This window comes from Callithrix jacchus, chromosome 6, assembly GCF_049354715.1.
Source record: "Callithrix jacchus isolate 240 chromosome 6, calJac240_pri, whole genome shotgun sequence".
Lineage (NCBI taxonomy): Eukaryota > Metazoa > Chordata > Mammalia > Primates > Cebidae > Callithrix > Callithrix jacchus.
The window spans coordinates 126,506,495-126,533,208 of record NC_133507.1 but is presented as its reverse complement, the minus strand read 5'-3'; the positions used below and the strand labels follow the sequence as shown (position 1 = coordinate 126,533,208).

The window sequence follows — 26,714 nt, the reverse complement described above, 5'->3', positions numbered from 1 at the left end:
ATTTCATTTTTGTATAAATATTTTCATAAGAAAGTCCAGAAAGATATACATAAAATGTCATTGATTAGGATCTTTGATTGATAGAAGTATGAGTAAAATTAAATTTTAAAATTTATTTTGTCTAAATTTTCTGCAATGAATATGTATTGCTTTTGCAATATAAAAAATGCAAGCTAATAAAGAAAAGAGATACAGGGAGATAAAACAATTTTTCTTGGTGACCTGAAGTATGTATTTTGAAAAACAAAGAGGAAAACCCAGAGTTTTTACATCTGGAGTCTACTAGAAATGTGATCCACATCAGATAATAAGAGAAGACTGCAGCAAGACAGTAACAAGAACATTCCAACCATCACAAGATGGTTTCAGGTTAGGATACTTACACATTTACCACATTCATATTAGAATTCAGTATCATCTGTGAATCATGCTATGACCATTTTATGGATTATCAATCCATCCATTTTAAAATGTGGTAGTTAGTTATTTATACTTGGTAAATTCCAATATTAGAAGAGCTTACAAAATAACAGTTTGCCATCTTTGATTCTCCAGTGATCGTTTGTTTTATATATAACCCTCCATGTTTGGGGCAGCAAGCACAGAAACTGTCACTTAAACTAGAGGCACTGCCAGGAATCTGATTCACAAGTTCTGAGTCAGCTCTCCCCCCAATCTCTCGGTGTTTGTGACTCTGAGTAACAAAGTCTGCACTTAGTCTAATTAACTCCCCTTTACTCCTTTTTTTTTTTTCCTTTAGATAGAAAAGGCACTTTTGTGTTTTCTCACTCCATTTGCAGTGGATAAAAATGGATAGACTCTTACCTTTCTGTTTGTCTTGTGGACTGTAAGTGCCAAGTGGATGCAGGGTACTATTATCATTTCGCCTAGAGGTGGTTACAGTATTTTGACAGTTCTCAAAGCACAGCTTGGAAAATGCCCCACACTCTGCAGGATCCTAAGGGATGAAAATAAAAATTACATTTGCATTTTTAATATGTTCCAACTTGGTCAGTTGATGCAAAATGAAAGAATGATCGATTTATGAATAGTCTTTCAAGAATCTATTGCACTTAAGTTCTCTAACTGTGGAAAATCAAAAGGGTCCTATCAGTGAAAACATCTTTGAGTATAAAATAAAAAGTACTGACAATGTGGTGCTAAGAATTAGGAGTGCTGATAGCCAACACAAAAGAGGATTAACTTTATTATTCTCTTTTCCCACTTACAACTGGCTTCTTTCAAATTTCCTTCCATCTGGGAGTACAGCTTGTGGCAGTGTCAACACAAGAATAGAGTTCATGCCAAGGGTGTTTCTCTGCCAACCAGCTGGTTCCCCTCCCTCTCTGGGCCTAAGTGCATATGCTCTAGGACAAGTCAGAACTCAAGCAGATTCGCCACTGAAATGCCACCAGTGTGTCTCTGTGCAGATGCTAGGTCTTTGGCCAGGAGCTAAACCAAACCACTGTGACAATGCCAGACAGCCGTTCTCCTGAGGGTGCCCTCTGCCCTGGATTTCTCCTTCCTGTTTTGATTTTTACAGTCTGTAAACACATTCAGTTTTTTGAAAACTGCTGTACCCAGAATAACACCCCTATGATCCATCTTCCACAGGTGCTGAAGGGGGAATCGGAGGAGGCTGATTATAAAGAACTCTGAACTATTTTTCAACAAGTTTGGGGCAAAGAGAATTGGGGTTTGCTCTTGTTTGTATTACTTGTCTTAGTAGCAGTTTTTTTTTGAGATGGAGTCTCACTGTATCACCCTGGCTGGTGTGCAGTGGCAGGATCTCTGCTCATTCCAACCTCTACCTCCCAGGTTCAAGCGATTCTCCTGCCTTAGCCTCTTGAGTAGCTGGGATTGCAGGCACCCACCACTGCACCCAGCTAAGTTGTTGTAAATTTAGTAGAGATGGAGTTTCACCATGTTGGCCAGGCTGGTCTGGAACTCCTGACATGGTGATTCGCCCAACTCGGCCTTTGAACATGCTGGGATTAGAGGCATGGACCACCACACCAGGCCTTAATAATGTACTTTAACGAAGTAAATGATTTGGAAGCCATCTCACGGCTATTTCCTTGACCACTGTGAGAAGAATGTGCCACAAATAGGAACACCCATCTGATCCCCAAAGCTCTTCTGAGAACAGCATATGGCTAAAATGATGCATTGGAGTTATGTTTTCCTCTTTAGTTACAAAAATTCAGTGTCTAGCTAGTCAAACAAAATATCTAAAACATTCCATTTTTGCATTGTTAGTAATTAAAATGTTTTCAGCTGCTGAAGGTCCATTAGCTTTTTGTCAAGGCTTGTAACACTTTTCCCACACCCAATGTGTTATCCTTTCTTCTGAACTGCTTGTCAAACTGAGCCTGGTATAGGAGGCAAGCTCATCCTAAATTAAAGCTGGAGCTCTAGCAGGAAAGAGAGGTAGGACTTGCTTAGCACAGCCTTATGCTTTAACAATAACAACAAAAACAAAAAAAAATTCTGCTTCCCCAGTTCTTTGATAAATGACACAATCAATATCCCAACAACTGATCAGTAACCAGCCTAATTAAAGTATTCAGCCTGTAAAATAGAGCTGTTGCAGAGCCCTCCATTAGTGTCCCAGCCAATAAAAAATATAATGGATTTTTAAACATATTCTGCTTCTGCCACGATGAGCTGGCAGCAGGGAGGGAAATGTTTTGGGGAAGGGAAAAACAAAATCAGGTCATAACCCATTTTTTAATACCAAGTCTCTAGGCTCAAATAGAATTACAATTGAACCTCAAGCTCATCCTCTGAAAAATATGTTTCAGTTTAAAACGATTTTGATTCAATCAAGGGCTCATTATGTATTCTTCACAAGGTCCTCATCAAAACTGTTTACACATCTTGTACATCTGGGTAATGTGGGAAAAACCCCCAACAACTATATATTTTGACTTTTCTTAAGTAGCTTCTTCAATTTTTGAAATATCATAATGTTCAAGCAACCATTTTGGTAATCTTGGCAAATCTAACTAATTGATTTGCCTGAATGTATCAACAGTGCTAAGACCTTTTTCTAGGTTATAGATGCTTTTTATTGTACTGGAGGACAAGTGCTTTTCCACTGGAGAATATAGCAAAAACATGAGTAGACAAAATATGCTCTGACACAGTGAAACACAGGTTTGCAGATCAAATAGTTGTATTTTTTTAAATTTAATAAAGATAAACTATACATTAGTCTTCTTTCTTTATAAGAAATAATGCTCTTTCATCTTTAATGGGTACCTCAGAGATGCTCAGTAGCAGAGAGTCAAGTGTCTGCTCATTCCCCATGGAAAGCATGTAAATATTAGGGATCTTGTTTAAATGTCCTGATAAAAAATGCTTTTTGACCCAGTTCTTATTCTTGATCATTTCCCTGGTGATCTTCATTAACAAGACACTTCTGAGGGTGGGCAACAAATGAAAGTTTCATACTTTCTTCTGCTGGAATAATGCCAATCCACATCAGAGTATGAGACTTAAAATGAAAATACCTGCAGTAAGGGGAATGCAAATGGTTGTGTGCTAGCTCCATGTGCCAAAATATATGACGCCTATCTGCTGGCATCTATTAACTCTTTTAGAACCATAGTCATTTTCTTTTTTAACTTTTCCTGTCTGCACAGGTATGGTATGCTATAGCAGTCTCTTCTAGACTCTTCTATTAGTTGAGGTATCTTTGTTTAAAAAATTTGAAGGGAGATCTGATATGCAGATGCGCAGAAGGGATGACTCAGGCATTCACAGTCTGTCCTTTCAACTCACTCCAATAAATGGGTTCCATGGAGTCCTAGGGCTCTAAAGTAATGACCATCCTAAACCAGATGGGATCAATTCTCTCAGGGCAAGAAGTGGTAGATAAGGATGTTACAACTAGGTTCAGAAGTAAAGCCCATCAAATATTTATGGAACACTGTCACTTAAGCAGACGCAAACATTGAAAATGAGTTCATGATATTTAGTCTCCAGTAACTGGACAATTTAAATTTATATAACATCTACAAGGTTATATAAAGGAGAGTATTAAAGGTACAGTTGTTCCTTTCCAGTAGCTGATAATAGAACGAGGTAAGATATAATTTTAATTTTACTACTCAAGTTTACTCTCACATCTGAGATGAAGTAGGTCTCAGATGTGACATTTTCATTCACTCAATATTTATTAAGAATGTACTACATGCAGGAACCAAGGACACATTAAGGGATAAAACAGACAACAATATCTGTCACTATGAATACTGAATATTCAATTATGTATGTACTTACACAGCCAGGAAATGGTAAATCTAGCATTGTAACCCAAGCCATTCGAAACTCCAGAGATGCAGCTTTTAACTACAATGAGCCCCACTACCATTTATCCTTGATTAACTTAATAAGGCTTATTTTTAAATTTTTAAGTTGAACTCATTATTAAAACTAATATTTTATATTAGTTTTAAACATAGTTTTCTTTTACTTTGTATATTATTGTATTACACAAACATAATTTGGCCTTAGAGAATATCCTGATATAATAAAATGTGTGATTTGCTGATGTTTTTCTTCACTTTTAGTACTATTAACTTTTTCTTCTTATCTTTTTCTAAAATTATTTTAGGATCATTAAATAATTATTCTTCATATATAAGAGAAAATGTTTTAGGTATTTTTATGTTTATATGTATAATGTTAGGAATATTATTATTAAAGCTATCCTACTTAGACTCCATATATAAGTGAAAATATTCTTGATATTTTAAAACACTTATAAAAAATCATAAGAAAAGTTTTCAAAAAAACCCTCCCATTTATTTAATAACACAAGCAAGCAGCTCATTTAATAAATAAAATGTTACATTAGTTAAGTCTCAGGTCCACATTATTCATATGCACATTATGGAAGAGCATACAGAGAGCTGATCACATTATAATGATCTTCACATTAAACACTGTACACATCTGATTAGACACTTTCTAAGGTATGGACATTGCTAGCATATCAACCAAAAAACTATATAAAGATGTTTATGAACAAGTTAGAACTCTTGGAATTTCTGGGGGAAAAAGGTAGAAATTATAGACCTGTTACCTTTGATAAATGACTTACTTTATATGCACATTTTTACACCTTTTTATTATACCCAAAATATACAACCACCTGTTCCCCACATAAATCCATCAAAGCCCTTCTGGGGCATATTTTCCCAGTTGGAAAATCAATATGAATCTAGCTGCCATACTAGGAATGGAAGTCTGCATATTCTGGTAGCAATTTGGGCAACTTGCTTCGGAGAGTCAAGGTTTGCCTCACCTCCATTGGCCTCTCTGGCCTCCTCAGAATCACCAGCTGGATCATCCCTCGTATGTTTCCCTCCATGGACATTGACCGCCTAAGTGTTTCCATAGCTTCGTTGTTGGACTTTCCCAAAAGAGATTCCCCATTAACTGCAATCAGCTGGTCATTCATTCGCAGACGACCATCCTAAGGCAGAAGAAAGAAAAAAAGTATTCAACAGGGGAAACTATGGTGATGACATGTGGTGTTTGGGGGAAAAAGTTCAAGTTGAAAAATAAAAAAAAATAAAATAAAAAAAAGACAAAAAACCCCAGCTGTTAGAAGTGATTTATTTTCCATGGCAGAAAAAGGTTCTGGAGCTTATCAGATAGTCACAAATACCAATAATAATGAATTGTGTGAAAGTATTTTTTAGAAATCTTAGAGTCCTGAGCTGCAATAATTTAGACATTTGTATAATGCCTCTTACCTAAATCTTTGGCAAGCATGCTAATCTGACCCGATTCTGCCATTTGCTCTGGCAGACACCATGTTGTTGACTCAATGGAAGGGGGTTTGGAAACCAAAGGAGGTAGTCATGACTCTTGAAATGAGAATTTGCCTTTTCAGGCACAGAGAGACATTGTGCATAAATGCTGCATGTTTGACAGTAGCAACATGTCTCCTGATATCATTGCTAGCTCTATTGAACAATGCCAAAAAAAAAAGCACATAATTTTATCTAACACAACCACAAAGTTGCTTGTCTGCAAAAGAACACAGAAGTGTAGAGAAAAGGATCAGTTTGCCCTGATAGCTTCTGGTGGAAAAGTTTGACATAAAGAATTACAAGGTTTTTTTCGAGGAGGCTCTGACAGATGAGTACTTTCACCCAGCATCTTCAGGAAAAAATACCACTTACTACAAAGTACAAAGAACCTTGGCATATGAATAGGCAGCTCAGACTGCCCTCTCATTCACTTCTCAGTGAGTGAGGCACTGACCATTTTCAGCCAGAAGTCCCTCACAAGCAGAGGCCTAGAGCAGTAGCTGACACACTGGGATGGCTGCTTTGCCTAGAAAATAGCTTGAAGGGACCACAGTGCATTTCCCCAAAGGCAGCCCCAGAACAAAGACTCTTGAAATGTTGACAGTCAGACTTGGGGTACATGCTCTCCACCTATTCTACAATGAGGTAGAAAGTTCTTGCTGTGAGGCCCAGCCGTGATTAGGAATGTCATCATACTGCTGCTAATAAAGTTAACAGAAATAACAGTAGGTGTGTGTAACAGTTTACTCTTACAGAGGATTCTTCCATAAATTACCTGTAGCGATTCTCAAAGAACCCAAAAAATGAAGTAGATTTATATTTTCATAAACATTTTACAGAAAAGGTAACTGAGGAAAAAAAATGTAACTTGTTCTAGGCCACAAAAGTGAGTCAAAGGATTCCATGAATCTTAACTCTTTAGTTCTCCCACTACAATCCCCTTGGTTTCTTGTCTCTAGACTACAGCTGTGCAACATTAAAATAGGGAAAGGAAAAGTTAAAGAGTTCTTGTGGTGAGAAGTATCTGGGATTTGTGGTCAAAGTACCAGAATGAAATGGAAAAGAAAAAACCTTCCTAAGAAATGAGATAGCCAGACACACACAATAAACAATAGAAACCAACCAGACAGCTTTGGGTGAGGAACTATGTGGACGGGTTGTTAAACTTGGACAAATGTAGCAGGAGATGGCCTGAGGAAGTGCCTCTGCTGACGGCAGAGAAAAGAGAGTGTGGCGAGAGCTGTTTTTCCCCAGAGCGAACGCCCTCATGAAGACGCACTGCCCACGCTGCCTGCTGGAGAGGGTGTTAGCCACATGGGTGGGATTGCAGAGGCCGCTCGCATGGGAGGACACACTCACTCAGGTAAGAAATGGAGACAGCAGGGCAATGGGATTAATAGACAAGGGCGTCAAGTCAGAGATGTAAACCATTTAAGTGACCGCCTCCTCAGAGCTTAATGTCCCCTGCCTTCCTCTTGCTTTCCCACTTCAGTTAACATTTACCCTAATTTGGAGCAAGTCTGGAATGGAGATTTACAGGAAAGGCCAAACAAAAAAGAAATCTCTTCATTTCTGTTATCCAATTTTGAGTGAGGCACAAAAAGAATAAGGCTACATAAAATGGGATATGACAGGTCAGGCGTGGTGGCTCATGTCTATAATCCCAGCACTTTGGGAGGCTGAGGTGGGCAGATCACCTGAGGTTGGGAGTTCGAGACCAGCCTGACCAACATGGAGAAACCCCATCTCTACTAAAAATACAAAACTAACTGGGTGTGTTGGCACATGCCTGTAATCCCAGTTACTCAGGAGGCTGAGGCAGGAGAATCACTTGAACCCAGGAGGTGGAGCTTGCAGTGAGCCAAGATCATGCCATTGTACTCCAGCCTGGGCAATGAGAGAGAAACTCTTGTTTCCCTCTAAGAAAAAAAAAAAAAGATACGACAAAAATGCCTTTAATAGTTTGGTTATGTGAAGTGTGAAGTGAGATACAACTTGGGAAATTATTCTGTTCTATTGTCATATGAGAAAGGAGCACTATTTGGCTGAATCTCATTACTAAAAATCTTTTTAGGATGACTGGAGACTGATGTGTGGTTTTTAAAGAGGAGGAGGAAGCAGAAGAGTTGAATCCAGGTCCTGGTCTTAGTCCTATTGACAGGAAATGAGGTTAGCAGGAAATGTTCAGATTTTGCAGTGCTTTGTCTTTGCAGGACACCTCATCTGCTATGACAGGAAGAAACAGGATAAAGATGGAAGCTTTACGGGTACCTCTAGAGATGGAAGGAAGGAAATATGAGTGAGATCCCACCTGGTAATCTCTTGTGAACCTTTTCTGTGAAGTATGAGACAAGATCAGAGTAAAGAGGCAGGCAACAGACAAGAAGATAGGAGAACTTTTTTTTTTTTGGTAAAATCAACAGTTATTAAGCACAAACTTTTATTTTTCTTTGTTTTCAGCTACATTCTAAGTCTCAAGCATGCAGAATGACACTGAAATAAGACATGTCTCCTGTAACCAAGTCCCAAACAAAAAGACAGTTCAGGTCACCTCAGGGCAGCTGAAAAATTTTTTCAAAGACATTCACATTCATCACAAGCCTCACCAGAGAGTTGTGGGTGCAATAAAAATCCACACACTCTCATTTTCAGGGTTGGCTGGTCTGTTGTTATTGGTGTGTACTTTTTCTTTATAAGATAAATGATGTGTAATTTCATTAATGGTGATGCCAGTAAGCACCATGTTGTCCTAACATTTAGAATATAATCACAGAATTTAGAGCTGGAGGGTCATCTCGTCCAACCTCTTCTGTTTACAGATGACTAATGTGATGCTCAGAGAGGATGAGAAGCCATTTATCGAACACCTATTAGGAAAAGGCACTTCCACAGATACTAGACTTGCTCAGCTGGTTAAGGTCAGAGTTGGAACAGAATAGCCCAAGTCCTGAATTCTACAGTGTTCCCTATTCTATCTTATGTAGAAGATAGAACGGTTCTATCTTATGTGGAAGATAAGTTCCCAACAAAAAGAGAGTTCACCAATAACAGTATCTTATGTAGAAGATAGAACCATTCTGTCTTCTACATAAATGACAATGACTAGTCCCTAATAGGGTAATGCTTCAAGAAAAAAAACTTTCAAAACCAGAGAGGACAATATGCTACCAGATGTCTCCTGGAAGGGAGCACAGTATAAAATCCAGACATACAACAGAAGACAAAAAGACAGGAAACGAGAAACATACATACATGCACGTCTATGTCCAGTCTTGACCTAGAATGAAGCTGATTCAATGAAGAGCTCATTATTCAAAAATTCATCAAATCTCTCCCAAAATTGTATATGTCCCATTTGCTTTGGGATAATTTGGACAAAGAAAATTAGCTTTTTATGGTTTTTAAAATTAATATTATATTCTAGTAAATATTTGGGCATGAGAATATTAACTTCCAACTGACTTTACATAAATGAACTCAAAAATTTAAGGATATTATTTGGTAATTCTAGGATATTTATTTCATCTGGGTCATACTTCAAATATTCTATCACACTCACACATTCTCACACAAACACTCTTTCTCTCTGTCTCTCTCTCTCTCTCTCTCTCTCTCTCCTTCCCTCCCTCCCTCCCTCCCTCTCCTTTTTCTTCCTGTATTACTCCCATCAGACTTCTAAACAAAAAGACTTCAATTATGTTCCCTGCTTCTGGCACCACCCCCACCTATAACCAACTCTATCCATCCTCATGCTAGAAAGAAGTAAAGGAAATTCCCAAAGGAAAGAAAAACATACTAAAAATAATCAGGAGAAAAGAGTAAAGACAAAATGTAACTTCTTTAGTGCACTTCAGAACAAAAAAACCCGGTACGAGGTTAGGTCTTCTCCATGTCCTGGCCTGGTTTCAGTCTCATCATCTTTAACTGGTCCTATCACAGGACACACAGTAGACCAGGAGACAAACATTTGAGTATGACATCTTCGTTTTACTGAGCATCTAATATAGGCTAGTCCTTGTGCATGTCTTTTGCATATATTTGCCCATTCATTTCTTAGCTTCCAAGATTGGATGCCTTCAGGTGGGTATGGCTGTAGACACCAGACCATGCCCATTCATTCCTTAGAGCAACCCTGTGATACACCAAAATGCTACTTTCTGCTATTTAGGAGATGTAAAGATGAAGGTTCAGAGAAATTAAGTGACTTGTCAAAGGGTATGGCCATAGCCAGGTCTCCTCATCTCTAAAGCTAAGGACACAAATCCTTTATGCTATGTTGCTTCTAAATTCAGACTTCTAGAGATTATTAAGGCACAATATTAATGACAATGAGTTTCCACTCCGGGCATCATGCTAAAACCCTTTAAATGTAATAGACAATTGACTCCTTGGAGACACCCTGTACATTTGAGATTGCTTGCCCCATTTTATTAAAGAAGAGGTTAAATAAATTGTTACAAGTCATGTTTCTAAAAACAGATTTGAACTAGGTCTGGGTCACTCTGCAAGCCATGCTTTCAAACAATCTGCTAGTGATTCTTAACCTTAATGGCTCTTAGACTCCTTTGAGAACCTAATAAAAGCTACAGATCCTCATTTTGAAAAAACAAATATTTACATCAGGGTCCTTCCACAATTGTACATATGGGACAAATAACTTTTTAGAGTAAGGGGTCATTGTGTATGCTATAGGGTACTCCACGCGTCCACTAAAGCGTAGCTATGATTTCTGGGGGGTCCCATGACCTTATTGTTCATCTCCAGTGGTATATTCACTGGTGCTTGGGTACTTCCTCTTCCATGATTACTGGCAATGTTGTGTGGCTTAATCCACCTGGCTTGGCAAATTTTTTGATAAAACCCTCCCCCCAACTACCCTGTTACCTCTCAAATTCTAATGAATACAAAGGAAAGAGTAAGAAAGCCAAGGCAAAGAACTGAACTAGCCACAGAAGAATATGAGAGAAGCACGAGAAAGTGGGCTGGCTTTCCCAGGGGCAGCTGGCTGTGGCCCAAGGCCAGTCCACATTAGTCCAGGGTGTTGAGAGGATTAATCATGACCAGATGTTGGCTTCTGCCTCTGCATGCTTCTAACAGGGCCCTTGGTACGGCCTCCTGGGATATTATCAACACCCAGATCCCAAACCCCAAAAGCTTGACTTCAGGTTGCAGAGCAGATGTTCCCTGGAATAGGGTAGGACCCAGGCAAGATGGTACCTGATCGAGGGAGGGTATTATCCTCAGCAAATCCTTCTCAGGACCCTACAATCACTCTATGACAACATCTGCCTACTGTATTTTTTGAAAAAACAAATCAAACAAACAAAAAAATCCTAAACTAAGAAAAGAACCTTGTATTCCAGATTGAAACCATTTGCCTTCATTTAAAAACAATTGCAATGGAAGGGCAAGAATGAATCAAGATTTTTAAACTACAGTTGTTAAAACAAAAAAGTTAGTACATGTTTCACATGGTTTCAGCTCATGTGAAGACAGCCATTCGTCCCAAATAAGGCCTCTATTTTCCAGGGACATCAGACTGTCTTCTGGTGTACAAACCTCGGTGATTTGGCCCACATTCTTCCTTCTGTCCGAAATGCCCTTTGCATTCCTGCTCACCTCTTCAAAGTCTACTTACCCATCACCCCAAACAAGCCTCAGCAATTGCCTTCCTTTCATAGTTTTCTCCCCAGAATTAAATGCTCCAACATCTCAACACCCATGATACTTTTCACACTTGCCTATCATAGCTCTTATCATATTAGTGTTGTTTATATATTTAAAGTATTGTGCCACTAGCTTCCTAGATTATACAAAGGGTAATTTTAAGTATGCTGTATTTAGTCCATTATATAGTGTTACTTAACTCACACTAAATGTTCCAGAAGTGCTTGCTAAATTAAGTCAGGTGCTTTGGTCCTGGTGTAAGTTTCATCTACAAACTGTAACTGTGAGAGATTCAGGAACCTAAGCTGTCTTAAATATGCTAGCGCATATTCAGAGAATGTTCAGAATTGTAAAAGGAAAGCTTGATTACTTTCTCTGTACTGGCCCTATCTCCACTTGTTCAAATATTGTAAAATTTAACTGTATGTAATTCAGCTTATTGTCTTAAGAACCTCCCTCCATTTCTATGTGGAAAACCAGTGAAGTTCCGGCAGTAAATCACCTGTGGGCCTGTGAAGCTTTTTCACGTTTTATTTTTTTAGATAACTGAAAGATATTTTTTAGAACGCCATGGGATACATAATCATATAGTCAGGCTTATTGGATGAGGCCTGACTACATGAATTAACATATGTATAAATCATTCTGAAATACTACTTTCAAAATGTATTACAAATCTTTCCATTTTAAACTCATTCTGGAAAAATAGGGAGCATAAACAAATATACTGCAACTTATGGCCTCTACTACGGCCATATTGAATGTTAAAATTTCTTCTGCAAGAACCTTGGAGAAGCACTGACTTCAAACCGTCAGACATATTCTCCGCTGTACTATACAGTAATAACATTCCATGCTCGTTTTATACTTTTTCCTTTCCTGTCATTCCCGTTTCCTCTCCATCCTTTCCTATCCCCTTCCTGATTATCTGCTCTTAATTAACTTTGGCCTAGAAAACCAGATTAAAAAGAAGCTTGTTAAAGCATATAGGTTACATATGAATTCACAGTAATTTGCATGAATGCCTAACCAGGTTAGAAACTTGGAAGCCATTTCAACATATTTATCTTATTGATTTACTTGTTGTTGTTTTTTATGCACTTGCACTTGTTTGTACTGAGACTGCCTAAAACCAGTCACTAGAAAAATGGGTATAAACCAGAATGCCGGAACAAAAACGTGTGTGTAGTATGCAGAGTTTATACTGCAGTCAAGTTTTGTTCTGGCATTCTGGTTTGTACCCATCTTTCTAGTGACTGTCGTGTGTGTGTGTGTGTGTGTGTGTACATATATATGGCCTATAGGTACCTATGATTAAGATTAATATAGCTTTTCAAGGGAAAGTCACTATTTTCAGAGCCAAAGCATCATTAGCATGCTATATCAACTTTTGTAGATTATAAGCTCCTTTTTCATTAGGACTATCAACTCTTAACTTTTTTTTCAAGCCCACTGAGATGATCATGGAGTCCAAAATACACATCAAAATGTTGCAGCATTCTAAAATTTTATTCAGTATAATATACATGTAAATTTATTTTCTGTTTCCATTTCCATTCATGAAATAAAAATGCAAAAGCGATAAAGATCAGCAAGAAAAAACAATGATAGATGCTGGTATTATAAGATTTGTTTTAAAGAGATGGGGTCTCACTGTGTTGCCCAGGCTACAGCACACTGACTGTTCACAGGTGCCATTATACTGCACTACAATCTGGAACTCCTAAGCTCAAGTGATCCTCCTGCCTCAGCCTTCCTAGTAGTTGGAAATACAGGTGCCTATTACTGTGCCAGCTATTTTGAGATTTTAAAAGTAATGTTATATTACATTTTAATTAAGTAGTTACTACTGTAGAAAATTCATAGAAATAAGCCTGACTATATGAATTAACATATGCTAGCATTTTCAGTTTTGTTTGAACAGAAAATTAGCTAAAATATTTTTCCTATGCATAAATTAATAATTTCCTGTTTAAGGTCAAATTCTTACTCGGTATATAGTGATTATGAACTTATGTCTGTTTCCAGGCAAAGTTCCTGCTTTTAATTGTCCTTAAAATGTATCACATCTTTGTGTTTAGAAATAAAATGTTAGTGTTTGGCTTCTTACATCTGAGGATTTTCAGTGGCACTTTTACATACCCAAACTATCTGGTCCTTTTGCCAGAGGTGAAAGCTTGGAAGACACTGACTACCAGTAAGGATCCTCAAGGTTCTCCCACCAGTAGAAAACATTATAAATTTTAAGAAAAATGGCCAGTTGAAGAAATTATTTAACATTAGTGCTCCTTAAAATGCTGTCCCTTTTATCTTCCTTTGAATTCATTAATTATAGATCTATCACATGATTTATAGATACCGGCAGAGAAAGGGGTGGAAATTAGTAACGCTGGGAACTCCTACTGGAGCTAAGTAGTTTGGATGCCGTTAAATGTCCCACATGACAATCAGACATGAAGTTTCAGGATCAAGTGCCATGTTCTTGGATATTCTAGAGCTGTGCATTTTCTCTCAAAAAATTTAGAGTTTATTCATTTAAAAATATCAGGATTGCTTGCATTAGTTAAAATTCTATCTTTTACCCATTACTAAATAGTGCAGATTATGAAAACCTTCATCTTTCAGAAGGAACATCCCAAGTTTCCTAAGCATACAGGAATCAAATTACTTCAATTATGTCTATTTCATATTCTGAGTGCATACATTTACAATTAGCCATGTCAGGCATTTTTCTTTCACTTAATTTCATCATCATCAAGTAGCATTTATTAAGCACAAACCTGGCTAATTAATTTTCTAGAGAATAACTGATATTCTTAAATGTATTCTATTTAACAGCCCTTAAACAATCTACCTGATACATGACATTTTTCCCTTAGCAAAAATTGCCTTTAAATTAAAATTTTTACTATGTCAAAGTTTCAACAGGCTATACCATTTCCAAAGTCAGAATACTAAAATCAAAAACATCATTCAGAACTGGTACAACAGATTTCATGCAACTTTTATTCTCACTACAGTATGTTATTACAATATCTGACGAAGGATATGAACAGACACTTTTCAAAAGAAGACATATATTAGGCCAACAAACATACGAAAAAATGCTCATCGTCACTGGTCATTAGAGAAATGCAAATCACAACTACACTGAGATACCATCTCATGCCAATTAGAATGGCGATCATTAAAAATCTGGAGACAACAGATGCTGGAGAGGATGTGGAGAAATAGGAACACGTTTACATTGTTGGTGGAAGTGTAAATTAGTTCAACCATTGTGGAAGACAGTGTGGGGATTCCTCAAGGACCTATAAATAGAAATTCGATTTGACCCAGAATCCCATTACTGGGTATATGTCCAAAGGATTATAAATCGTTCTATTATAAAGACATATGAACACCTATGTTCCTTGCAGCACTGTTTACAATAGCAAAGACTTGGAACCAATCCAAATGCCCATCGATGATAGACTGGACAAGGAAAATGTGGCACATATACATCATGGAATATTATGTAGCCATAAAAAAACCAATGAGTTCATGACCTTTGTAGGGACATGGATGAACCTGGAAACCATCATTCTCAGCAAACTGACACGAGAACAGAAAATCAAACACCACATCTTCTCACTCATAGGCAGGTGCTGAACACTGAGAACACATGGGCACAGGGAAGGGAGCATCACACACTGAGGTCTATGGGGAGGGACTGGGGGGACAGAGGGGAATAGGGAGTTGGGGAGGGATAACATGGGTAGTAATGCCAGATATAAGTGATGGGGATGGAGGCAGCAAACCACATTGCCATGTATGTACCTATGCAACAATCCTGCATGTTCTTCAAATGTACACCAGAACCTAAAGTGCAAAGCAAAGCAAAAAAAACCCACTGATCTCAAAATGAATTTAAAATGTTTAGCAAATGAACATAAAAATATCTAACATCATTAGACTGATCATTGAGACTTTATTTCTGCTTTCCTGGATAACATAAAAAGCAAATTTTGATGTGGATTTAGGGAAAGGGCAGTATTTTTCTCAAGGTACTTTTTCTTTTACTATCTAGAGTAATGGGTATAAGCAATCTCAAGGTATTTTTTCTACCTGCAGCAAAGACGATACTTCTTTTTACTTAACAGCAATACCACCACCACATTCACTTTAAATTTCAACCACAAAAGCAGAATTTTAGAAAATCATTCTTGTGGATGTCATAATTTCATTCTGCTCATAATTCTTTCAGGAGCACTTGACATATATGCTTGTATTTAGTATATTTTAGTTCTAGAAGCAATCACACTGTATGTCAGGGGCCAATGCCCAGGAAGAAAGAGAGAAACCAAATGAAACCACAAACATGTAATGCATGCTAATGCTTAAGCATATTAGCATCAGTGCTCCAAGAAGTAATATTTTGCTGTTATGGTCAGTGGCCACATAGTACACTAAGAGGCAGAGCTACAAGTCATGCTTCAGAGGCGCCTATGAAGAACTTTGTATGACAAATCAGCTGTAATCCAAAGTGTTGCAGCCTGACGCATGAAGAGAAGAGTTCCTGGGCTTTATTTCTTAATGCACAGACTTAAAGTTAAATATCAAGATGAGATTAAGCATTTGAAGAATTCTGAGAAGGATAAAAATATTGTTCAGTTGGTTTTTAGAATGAGTCAGGGACTTCCTTCCAAGAGGGTGTCCTAGAGTAGCTGGCTGCTCTTGTTTCCAAATAGAGAGATTTATATCTCTATTAGAAATAACTCAAGCAAGAGATGACATGATAGAAAGCAGTAGCCTGAGAGTTAAGGAAAAACAAAAAACAAAAAGCAAAAAATAAAGGGCCTTAATTAGAGTCAAGTTATTCAGGGGTTTTACATCTGGCAAGAAGTAGCCTATCTTTGTTTATACCAACAGAAGCCCCCAGGAGAATCCAGCACACAGAATGCACAGAAGAATTTGGTCATACCTTTCCAAGTAGTTTAGTTTTCAAAAAATCCACCTTCCGTAAAGGGAAGAACACCCTAAGAACAAATTAGTGGTATGAAGGGACAGGAGAAAAAGCCTGTGCTCTGGTTGAGAGATTATTTTGTTGATTTCAGGTAAAAACCTAGGGCCAGATGCTAAGGTAGATGTTCCCAATGCTTATCTCTCCTCTGCCCCAGGGACATTGTGGTCTGTTACATTTGTATCCTCTCAACAGGGACAGCAGCAAAGTCTCAAAACAATTTTCCTAAGACAGAATCCTGAATCACAGAACCTGTGGAAATGTGCTAGGAGTAACAGTAGATTACTGGAACAGCAGTAGGAGAATGGAAAAATACTTTTTTTTTCCCGGTTAATCAGATTTCTTGTGAACAAATCCCAGGCCTCTACCCTTTACACTGCAAAAGGTAAACAAGACAAATAGATACTAAACATTCACAAGAAGGCTGAGTTCATGATTGATGCCTTTTACTGTTTAAGATCAGCTATAAATATGCTGTCCAGTGGTTTTTAATGGTGTGATCGTCTGACTCAGCAGACCAGTGTCAGGAAAGAAATTTACATAAATGGAAAGTGAAATCTTTCTGCAAGAAACAGGACTGTTAGAAATTGCTTAGGTAAGGAGATGCTCACTTACACAAACATGGATATACATATTAAACCTGTGCTCGCCAATATCTGCTCGAGCTTAAGTTATTGCCCATAAAAAAAGCTAAGATGTTTGCTTTTAATTTCCAAAAAGTCATCTCAGTTTCAATTTTACTTGGAATAAATTCTGCAAATTGAGCTGTCATTAGGAATAAGAAGAATAATTTCAAGCTGGTATCCACAAACATGACCAAGAACTCAACCTCAAACCTAGCACATATTTAGACAGCTTGGCTAAGGATGATAGCACCATACAAGACAGCCCCAGTCCAATGGGCCCTGCTCTCTAATGTGAATGGATCATATGAAAGAGCCTTCATTTCAGTGCAGCATGACACAGGCTCTGGAGTCAGACTGCCTGGATTCAAATCTTAAAGTAATTCCTGGCTATCTGACCATAGGAAAGGCAGTAAAGGCTCTAATCTATAATTTCCACTTTGATAAAATGGTCTGAAAACAATCCAGTGTAAATGTGAAAAATAAAGTTAGAGAATCCATATAAAACACCTACCTTAGAGTCAGCATATACTAAGCACAATAAATGTTTGTTGCTATTGTTGTTGTTGTTGTTGCTGTTACTATTACTACTCTTTTGCTCCTGATCATGTATTTCTGAGCCAGTTTTATAGATTAAATGATTCAACTCAATTCTTTACCCTTTTCTGCATCCTCATCTTTGCCATAGCTTCATTGTGGGTGGAGTGTGTTTTCTACTGCTTAACCTTGGACTCAGCCATATGAGTTGCTTTGACCAGTGGCCTATGTGTGGGGTGACAATGTGCCAGTTTGGAACCTGGGCATTGTGAGGATTCACTCACAGCTGCTGGCCCTCTGACACCTCGAGGAATGAGAGGGACGTGGCCCAGCTAGCCAGCTGATCCGAGGGGTGGGAGAACGAAGGGGAGCACACTTAGGCTGGGTGCAGTGGCTCATGCCTTTAATCCCAGCACTTTGGGTGGCCGAGGTGGGTGGATGATGAGGTCAGGAGATCAAGACCAGTCTGGCCAATATGGTGAAACCCTATCTCTACTAAAAATACAAGAATTAGCTGGGCGTGGTGGTGTATGCCTGTAGTCCCAGCTGCTTGGGCAGCTGAGGCAGGAGAATTGCTTGAACCCTGGAGGCAGAGGTTGCTGTGAGCCTAAATCATGCCACTGCACTCCAGCCTGGGTGACTGAGCAAGACTCCATCTCAAAAAAAGTGGAGCACACTCAGGTCATCATAGTTACAGTGGGATCAAGACACACCAGCCTGAATCAGAATCCTTCCCACACCCCAACTCCCCTGCATAGAGCTATAAGAAAAATAAAGGTTTACTGATGTATAGTACCAAAAAATTATGATTATTTATTATGGGACAAAAGCTAACTAAACGAAGGAGTTATTATTATGGGACAAAAGCTAACTAAACCTAAAGAGGTATCTATCCAGAGTGCATTTATTTCCCAATGAAAAAGGCATTATTTCCATGTCTAGTCTGAAACAAGAGTGGAAGGGTAAGTGTGAGAAGACAGGTGCTTCAACAGAATCAGAATTCTAGGTGCAGGGATGTTCTGTATAGTCTAATGGGGCCTTCTTGGCTTTGCTACAGGAGAAGGCAGACATTATTCATATCAAGATTATTTTCAGATAGCTAACATTTATCAGCATCTGGTGACAGGCACTGTGCTAAGCACTTGACACATATTGTCTCTTTTAGTCTTAACATCAGCACGAGGAGGCAGGTACTGCTAATTTCACAAATGAGGAAACTGAGTCATGTCAAGGCTAAGCAGCTTGCCTACATTCACAGAGGGAGAGAGTAGGCAAGGCAGAATTCAAACCTTGCACAATATGAGATCAAAAAGATGGTGATGAGAAATGCAAACATGTATCCTTCCTCTATAATCACTTTACTGTTTTCATCACATTGTGTGTATTAATTTACTTAATACTAGAAGCCTATGAAGTAGGTATTACTTATTATCACCATTCTACAGGTGAGGAAATGGGAAACAGCTGGCCAAGTCCCCGGCCTAAGTTTCCACTTAGGTAGTGAGGAGTGACCTGGACTTGAACATGACCCGTCTAGCTAACTAGTACACTGTATTAACAGCCATTCACACATTGCTCACCCTGAGGTGGAAGGACAGAGGCATGATCTTCTTTCTTTTTCTGGAAACCTATAAGCTTCTCCAAGTGTTCAAGAGGAAATATGCATTCCAGGCACCACGGTTTTCTTCAAGTGTATAAAATGTGATAAATGGCCTTTAATTTATACTACAATCACTCCGAGGCTCCACTGAGCTTTCATTCTTGCAAGCGCAATTGTCTTATTTGCTGCCTTTATGTTTACTTGTTTTTAGTTTTGTTTTTCTGATTGTGTATTTTTAGGCTCAACTCTCGGTTTACAAATTCAGAGGAATCCTAATGGAGTAATAAAAAGTATGCAAAAAAGAATGCTAATCATGATGGGTTTTTAGAGCTAATTCTAAGAAGTAAAAATAACCAGTTAAGGTACAAAAACAGCAACCAATTATTCCCCAGATCTGTTCATACACATATTTTCTGTATCTGGCAAGAAAACTTCAGTGGCCTCAAGTCGTCAGACACTTTCTCCATTCAGTCTCCAAGTACAACAGTCACATCTCCAAGTGCATTCTGAAATGATGTACAAATGTCATTTCTACTCACCTTAAAAGCAGCACCTCCATGAATGATGGATTTGATAAAAATCCCCAAGTCTGTTCCAGTTTCTCTAGATTTGTTCCCTTTCAAGCTCACCCCGAGGCCAGCAGAACCTGAATCATTCAGGGGTATCTCAAAGGTGAGCTGTTCGGTGGTCTCCAGGGAGAGTGCACAGCAGTCAGGTTCTCCTTTCTTTTAGGGGAATACACATGAAAAGAGTGAAGAGAAGAAAGAAGATTAATATTTCACTCTGTTGGATGAGCAGACACAGATGCAATCAGCAGGACAGGATGACTGGACCTCTAACAGCTCTAATCGGCTCCTGGCAGGCAAAGGCTGGTCTTCACTCACTGCAAGGAGCCACAATCCCATCCATGGAGCAGGGGAAGAGGTCTCAGGGAATAATAGTTGGTCATGGTCAACAGAGAGGATCGTTTGGCAAGTTAGAGTGATGCAATTTGAAATACCTTGTGAGACTTTGGAAATTCAGCAGGATATTCTCCATAATAAAAAAAGCTGGACATTAGACTTAGGGTATCCTGGGTCTCAGAAGAGATCTTCAAGATAACAGAGTCTTAACATCTTCACTTTACAGATGAAGACACAGAGCTTAGAGTAGAAGTGTCTTAAAATTTCAGGAAAATACCTGGCATATGTAATTTAAGACCTATCATACTACGGAAACAATACTACTGGTAAAGTTTGTTAATAAGACACAGAGCACTGAATAAATGAAATGTTATTTTAAAGTTACAGAAAAATGATTTATAATGGATATCATCAAATGAAATTTCACTTTGTCAAAACTCACGCTTTCAGCATGCATTTTTAGGTAGTATAACTCACTGCCATTAAAATTTTAAACCTAAATAAAAATGATTATGCACAACAAATATTCATGTCATATTTGACAAATGACACCTAGCTGCAAGCATACTGCTCTCCAGAAACACAGAGTATGGTGGCAAAAGGCATATTTTAGGGTACAGGTCTCCAGGGAGAAGTATGTGGTTAATCTTATTTGGTCCCTAGTATCTTCAAATATACAGCAGTGGGAACAGACAAGTGCTGTCCACATGAGAATCTTTGCGGGTCTCCCTTCTGTATTCCTCTCAAGCTTGTAGAAGTGTGAAACTGCCAGTGTTCAACTGGAAAATTTGAGAATGAGATATCCCTGGAAACAATCAACTCACTCCAGGTCGGCAGTTCTTTCCTCTCTATAATTATATCTAGAGACTCTTATCCTAAGGTCACATTGAAGGGACTCTTATGTAAAATTACATATTTAAAAAATTACTATGAATGTCTGAATGTCAGTCACATATAACTATAAAATCAGTAGCAAAGAACCCATAATTAAAACAGGATTAAGAGGTCGGATCACAGCCAGATCCACTGACATGACATTTTCAACCCCTCCCCAAATAGAGAAAATCCACATCTAACTTTAAAAGAAATAGTTCTTTCATTTAATTTTCTTGTAAATGAAGTTATCTGTGAAGATTTTGACGATAGGTTGGTCAAAGAAATGAAACTTTATGGCTTAACAAATATATTACAAGTTAGCGCTTTTAACTAACTTATTATTATCTAAAAAACAAATCCCATTATTTGATTAAAACTAGCTGTCTTTTTTCCCATTGGAATGACAGCGTTTAGTACTAAATGTAAACTATTAGCCTTCATCTTTGTCTTTCAAAACGCCCAACTTAGAATGCATAACGTTTCACAATCATTTATGTTTCCAGGCCTCTCTGGGATTTGCTTAATTTCAGTCTAATAATGTTCCACTGAATTAAAGTGCAAACTGAAGGAAACACTGTCCTACTATAAGTCTGTGAACACCATTTTATCAGAAAAACTACAAAGGTCCTCTGGCTTTTCTCTATCGGAGACAAAGAGACAAGAACTAGTTTTGCTTTAGGAATACCTTCAAATCACTTCGTTTTATGATAAAATCATTTCTCTTTTGGCAATTATATTTAATTCTCAGTAAGACTGACAATGACTCTTTGCACTGACACCTATCATTTATTATTTAAGTGGTAGAAACAAAACAGAAATCAGATCGAATTATGGTTATCTTTTCTTTTGAAGATTTTTTTTTTAAGTCTCTGACATCTGAGATTCAAAAATACAACAGAACTAATACACCAGAGGCAAACAATGATTGACTACTTCCTTTCTGAGTTCTTTGCACATATTAATACACTCACAACAAAGCTACAGGTTTACTGCCATGCCCATTTCACAGATGAGGAAACTGAGGTGCAGAGCAGATAAATGGCATGCTTACAGTCCAGAAGACTTGGAATGTGGAACCTTTGTGGGGCTCAGGCACAGCATGGTTCCTGTGTCAGACTCCCTTTTTTAATCTTTTCCTCTAGTGAATACTTTTGAGTAGTCTACTACATTTTCATGTTGGACATTATTCAATATCCATTTTCAACAACAGTATAGAATTTTAAGGTGGCACATTTTCTGTAGATAAACTATGATGTAAAAGGTGTTTTATTATTTTTTTCTTTTTAATAGTATACCTTAATTGACAAATGAAAATTATATATATTTATGGAGTACAACATGGGGAATACCTAAATTGGGCTAATTAGCACATGCATTACCTTACATTCTTGCCATTTGTGTCGATGTGTTGAGAACACTTAAAGTCTACTCTCCTAGAGATTGTCAAGTATAAACTATAATGTTGTTATTATTTTAAAACATAATGGCAAGAATGTAAGGTAATGCATATGTTAATTAGCTCAACTTAGCTATTATTTTTTGGAGACGGAGACTCGTTCTGTTGCCAAGGCTGGAGTGCAGTGGCACTATCTCAGCTCAACACAACCTCCACCTCCGGGTTTCAAGCAATTCTGTCTCAGCCTCCTGAGTAGCTGAGATTACAGGCACCCACCACCACACCCAGTTAATTTTTTTTTTTTTTTTTTGTATTTTTACTAGAGATGAGGTTTCACTACCTTGGCCAGGCTGGTCTTGAACTCCTGACCTCGTGATCCACCCGCCTCTGCCTCCCAAAGTGCTCGGATTACAGGCATAAGCCACTGTGCCTGGCCCTACAATGTTATTAACTTTAGTCACTATGTAGTAGGATACACTTCTTGAACTTATTCCTCCTAACTGAGATTTTATGTCATTTGGCCAACATTTCGCCAATCTCCCCTTCCTCTGTGTCTGTAACCAGCATTCTATGCTGTGAGTTCAACTGTTAGACTCTTCACTGCTATACTATACTGTATCCTTGTGTCTCAACTTTTGTCCATCCCGTGATTTAACCTACCCCTCAAGAAATTCCAGAACAGATTTCTACAATGACAGTAAGACACCATGCTATTTACATTCTTCACCCAAGTTCAGTTATGTTTTATCTTTCTTATGCTATACCAAGCTTAAGCCATAATTAGTGCCCTCCAATAATAGCAAACTTCCCAAATGGTAAAGGAAGCCATTATGGTAGTTAACACAGCCATTTCCTCTGTTAGAAATAAATGTCCCTTATCTAACATTAAAAAAATCAATATGCTGAATGCTTCCTCCCAATAATTCTGGTTCAACCAGTAACTCTGACAATTAAGCTCAAATCTTCCCAGACAGCATTTTGTAGCAAAATGAAAATGGGTATAAAGTACTCCAAGTGCCCTAAATGCAAGACCTTAGCGATATGACGATCTCACAAGCAGTGGTGCATCTAAACCTTGGATTCTACCTCACTTCCATCTTTCAGACAACAGCTCTTTTCACGCACAGATATAAAGTGCAAACACACACATGCACATACACAAAGTCTGGCTGGTGTAGTCAGAGAAATCTTGTTAATTTCATTTATGTTTTAAAACTTTTCATTATTTGTTATTCTTTGCCACTAGAAACCAAGTCTCTAGATACAACATCCTTGAGATTCCCAAAGCCATGCCCAGAATGGGCACTCTAATGCTTCCCCCACTTAGGTGTAGGCCTTATGACCAGCACCTGCCCAGGGCCGATCATACAGAACCCTCAACTTAGGCTTTTTTGACCTCAGCACAGCTGATATTTGAAGCTAATATTTTTTTTTTGTTGTGGGTGTCTGTCCAATGCATTGCAAGATATTTGACTACTTCCTTGGGGACTACACACCAGATATTAACAGTACCTCTTTGCCAAGCTGTGACAACCAAAAATGCCTTCAGACATTGCCAAATGTCACCTGGGGTCAAAATCACCTCCAATTGAGAACTACTGCCCTGAATCAACAATTGCCAAGTGCAGTCAAATTCAAAGCAACCAGTGCCCAGAAGGTGTTTTAGCAACTGCTGGCTGCGTGGCTGCCTGTTCATATGTTCCCAAGTCCCAGGATAGGGAGGCAGTTTTTACTGAGAGGGATGCCAAACAAGATATATTTTAGCACAATTAACTTGAAAAAGTGTTAGATCCACAGGTTCATGACTGAACACTTAGTTGGTCAGAATCAACTACTGGAGAATCACATAATTAGCTTTATTTCTAGTCATATGGCAGCTAATTTTCCAGAGGAAGTATGATTTCTGTGGGATGAACAGAGTAGGACAGGTGGTAGAAAACAGAAATTTATTAGTACATATACAAAATGTTTCCTTTTACTTATATAGGAATCCAGAATGGGGCAGGGTGCAGTGGCTCATGCCTGTAATCCCAGTACTTTCAGAAGCTGAGGTGGGCAATCATTTGAGGTCAACAGTTTGAGACCAGCATGAACAACATGGTGAAACCCTAAAAATACAAAAATCAGCCAGTCATAGTGGCACTCGCCTGTTATCCCAGCTACTAAAAATACAAAAATTAGCCATTCATAGTGTCACTTGCCTATAATCCCAGCTACTCAGGAGGTTGATACAGGAGAATTGCTTGAACCCAAGAGGTGCAGGATGCAGTGAGCCAAGCTTGCGCCACTGCACTCCAGCCTGGGTGACAGAGTGAGACTCTGTCTCAAACAAAAACAAAAGCAAACAAACAACAACAACAAAAAACAACCCCCCCCAACCACACACATACACAAAGAATCCAGAAGGAAAATGCAACCTATCAAGTGAGGCTTGTTAGGCCAGCTATGCTTATATGTATGCTTTTCTTGGTGATTTTTTATTAAGAATGATAAAATCACATAAAATAGTATAAAATACTATTGGCATGACTTTTAATCATGTAGGAATATAATAAAACATAAGCACAAGAGCTTACATGTACAGCATAGTTCAGTTATGCAACATGCATACTCTATACATATACTCAGACCTCTACATACCTATTATCTGCCTGCCCCCACCCCATCTAGATGCATAAAAAATTTATTATCTACTAGCAATGATATATAAACTACTATTTTCCTTTTAATATTTTTTTCTGTGTTTTTTCAAACATTTCTGTCATTATAAAATGATAAATTTTTTAAAAGAAATTATGATGGTCTCATCAAAATAGTATCATTCTTCACAGAACTGGAAAAAATAATCCTGAAATTCAGACAGAACCAAAAAAGAGCCTTCACAGCCAAAGCAATACTAAGCAAAAGGGACAAATCTGGAGGCAAAACATTACCTGACTTCAAATTATGATACAAGGCTACAGTTACCAAAACAGCATGGTACTGGTATAAAAATGACACAGAGACCAATGGAACAGAATAGACAACCAAGAAATAAAGCAAATACAGCCCACTGATCTTCGACAAAGCATACAAAACCATAAAGCAGAGAAAGGACACCTTTTCAATAAATGGTGCTAGGAAATCTAGTAAGCCACATGTAGAAGAATCAAACTGGATCTTCATCTTCACCTTATATAAAAATCAACTCCAGATGGATCAAAAACTTAAATCTAAGACCTGAAACCATAAAAAGTTTAGAAGATAACATCAGAAAAAATTTTCTAGATATTGGCTTAGGCAAAGAATTCATGACTAAGAACCCCAAAGCAAATACAATGAAAACGAAAATAAATGAGACTTAATTAAAAAACTTATTTTCAGCAAAATAAATAATCAGCAAAGTAAACAGACAACCCACAGAGTTGGAGAAAATATTTGCAAACTATGCATGTGACAAAGGACTAATATCTAGAATCTTCAGGGAACTCAAATCAGGAAAAAAATAAAACAATCCCATCAAAAAGTGGGTAAAGGACATGACTAGACAACTCTGAAAAGAAGATATACAAACAGCCAGCAAACATGAAAAAATGCTCAACATCACTAATTATCAGGGGAATGCAAACTGAAACCACAATGAGATACCAACTTATTCCTGTAAGAATGGCCTTAATTAAAAAGTCAAAAAATAATGGATGTTGCCATGGATATGTTGAAAAAGGAACACTTTTACACTGCTGATAGGAATGTAAATTACAATGATTATAGGAAAATGTATACGGATTCCTCAAAGAAATAAAAGTGGAACTACCATTCAATCCAGCAATCCCACTACTGGGTATCTACCCAGAGGCAAAGAAGTCACAAGGTGAAAAAGACACATAATTATAGCAGCATAATTTGCAATCACAATAATATGGAATTAACCTAAATGCCCATCAACCAACTAGCGGATAATGTGTTATATATACACAATGGAATACTACTCAGCCATAAAACAGAAAAAATAATGGCCTTTGTAGAAACATGGAAGGAGCTGGAGACCATTATTCTAAGTGAAGTAACTCAGCAATGAAAAAGAAAATATTATGTATTCTCACTCATAAGTAGGAGCTAAGCTATGAGGATGCCAAGGCATGGAAATGATATAATGAACTTTGAGGACTCAGGGGAAAGTATGTGAGGGAGGTTGAGGGTTAAAAGACTTTATATTGGGTAGAGTGTATACTGCTTGGTGATTGGTACACCAAAATCTTAGAAATCACCACTAAAGAACTTATACATGTAACTAAAAATCACCT

The 26,714-nt window shown here is 37.9% G+C and overlaps 1 protein-coding gene across 6 annotated transcripts in view; it reads right to left on the bottom strand.

Annotated features, from left to right (window-relative positions):
• Positions 1 to 26,714, bottom strand: part of PARD3B (par-3 family cell polarity regulator beta) — a 1,139,106-nt gene that overhangs the window by 478,513 nt on the left and 633,879 nt on the right. For all 6 annotated transcript variants that reach the window (XM_002749672.6, XM_035305418.3, XM_008999274.5 and 3 more), the window contains 3 exons: positions 19,797 to 19,982; positions 5,315 to 5,485; positions 826 to 958 (listed from right to left, as the gene is read on the bottom strand). In XM_002749672.6, the coding sequence (XP_002749718.3) occupies positions 826 to 958; positions 5,315 to 5,485; positions 19,797 to 19,982 (490 nt within the window). The remainder of the gene's footprint in view (positions 1 to 825; positions 959 to 5,314; positions 5,486 to 19,796; positions 19,983 to 26,714) is intronic.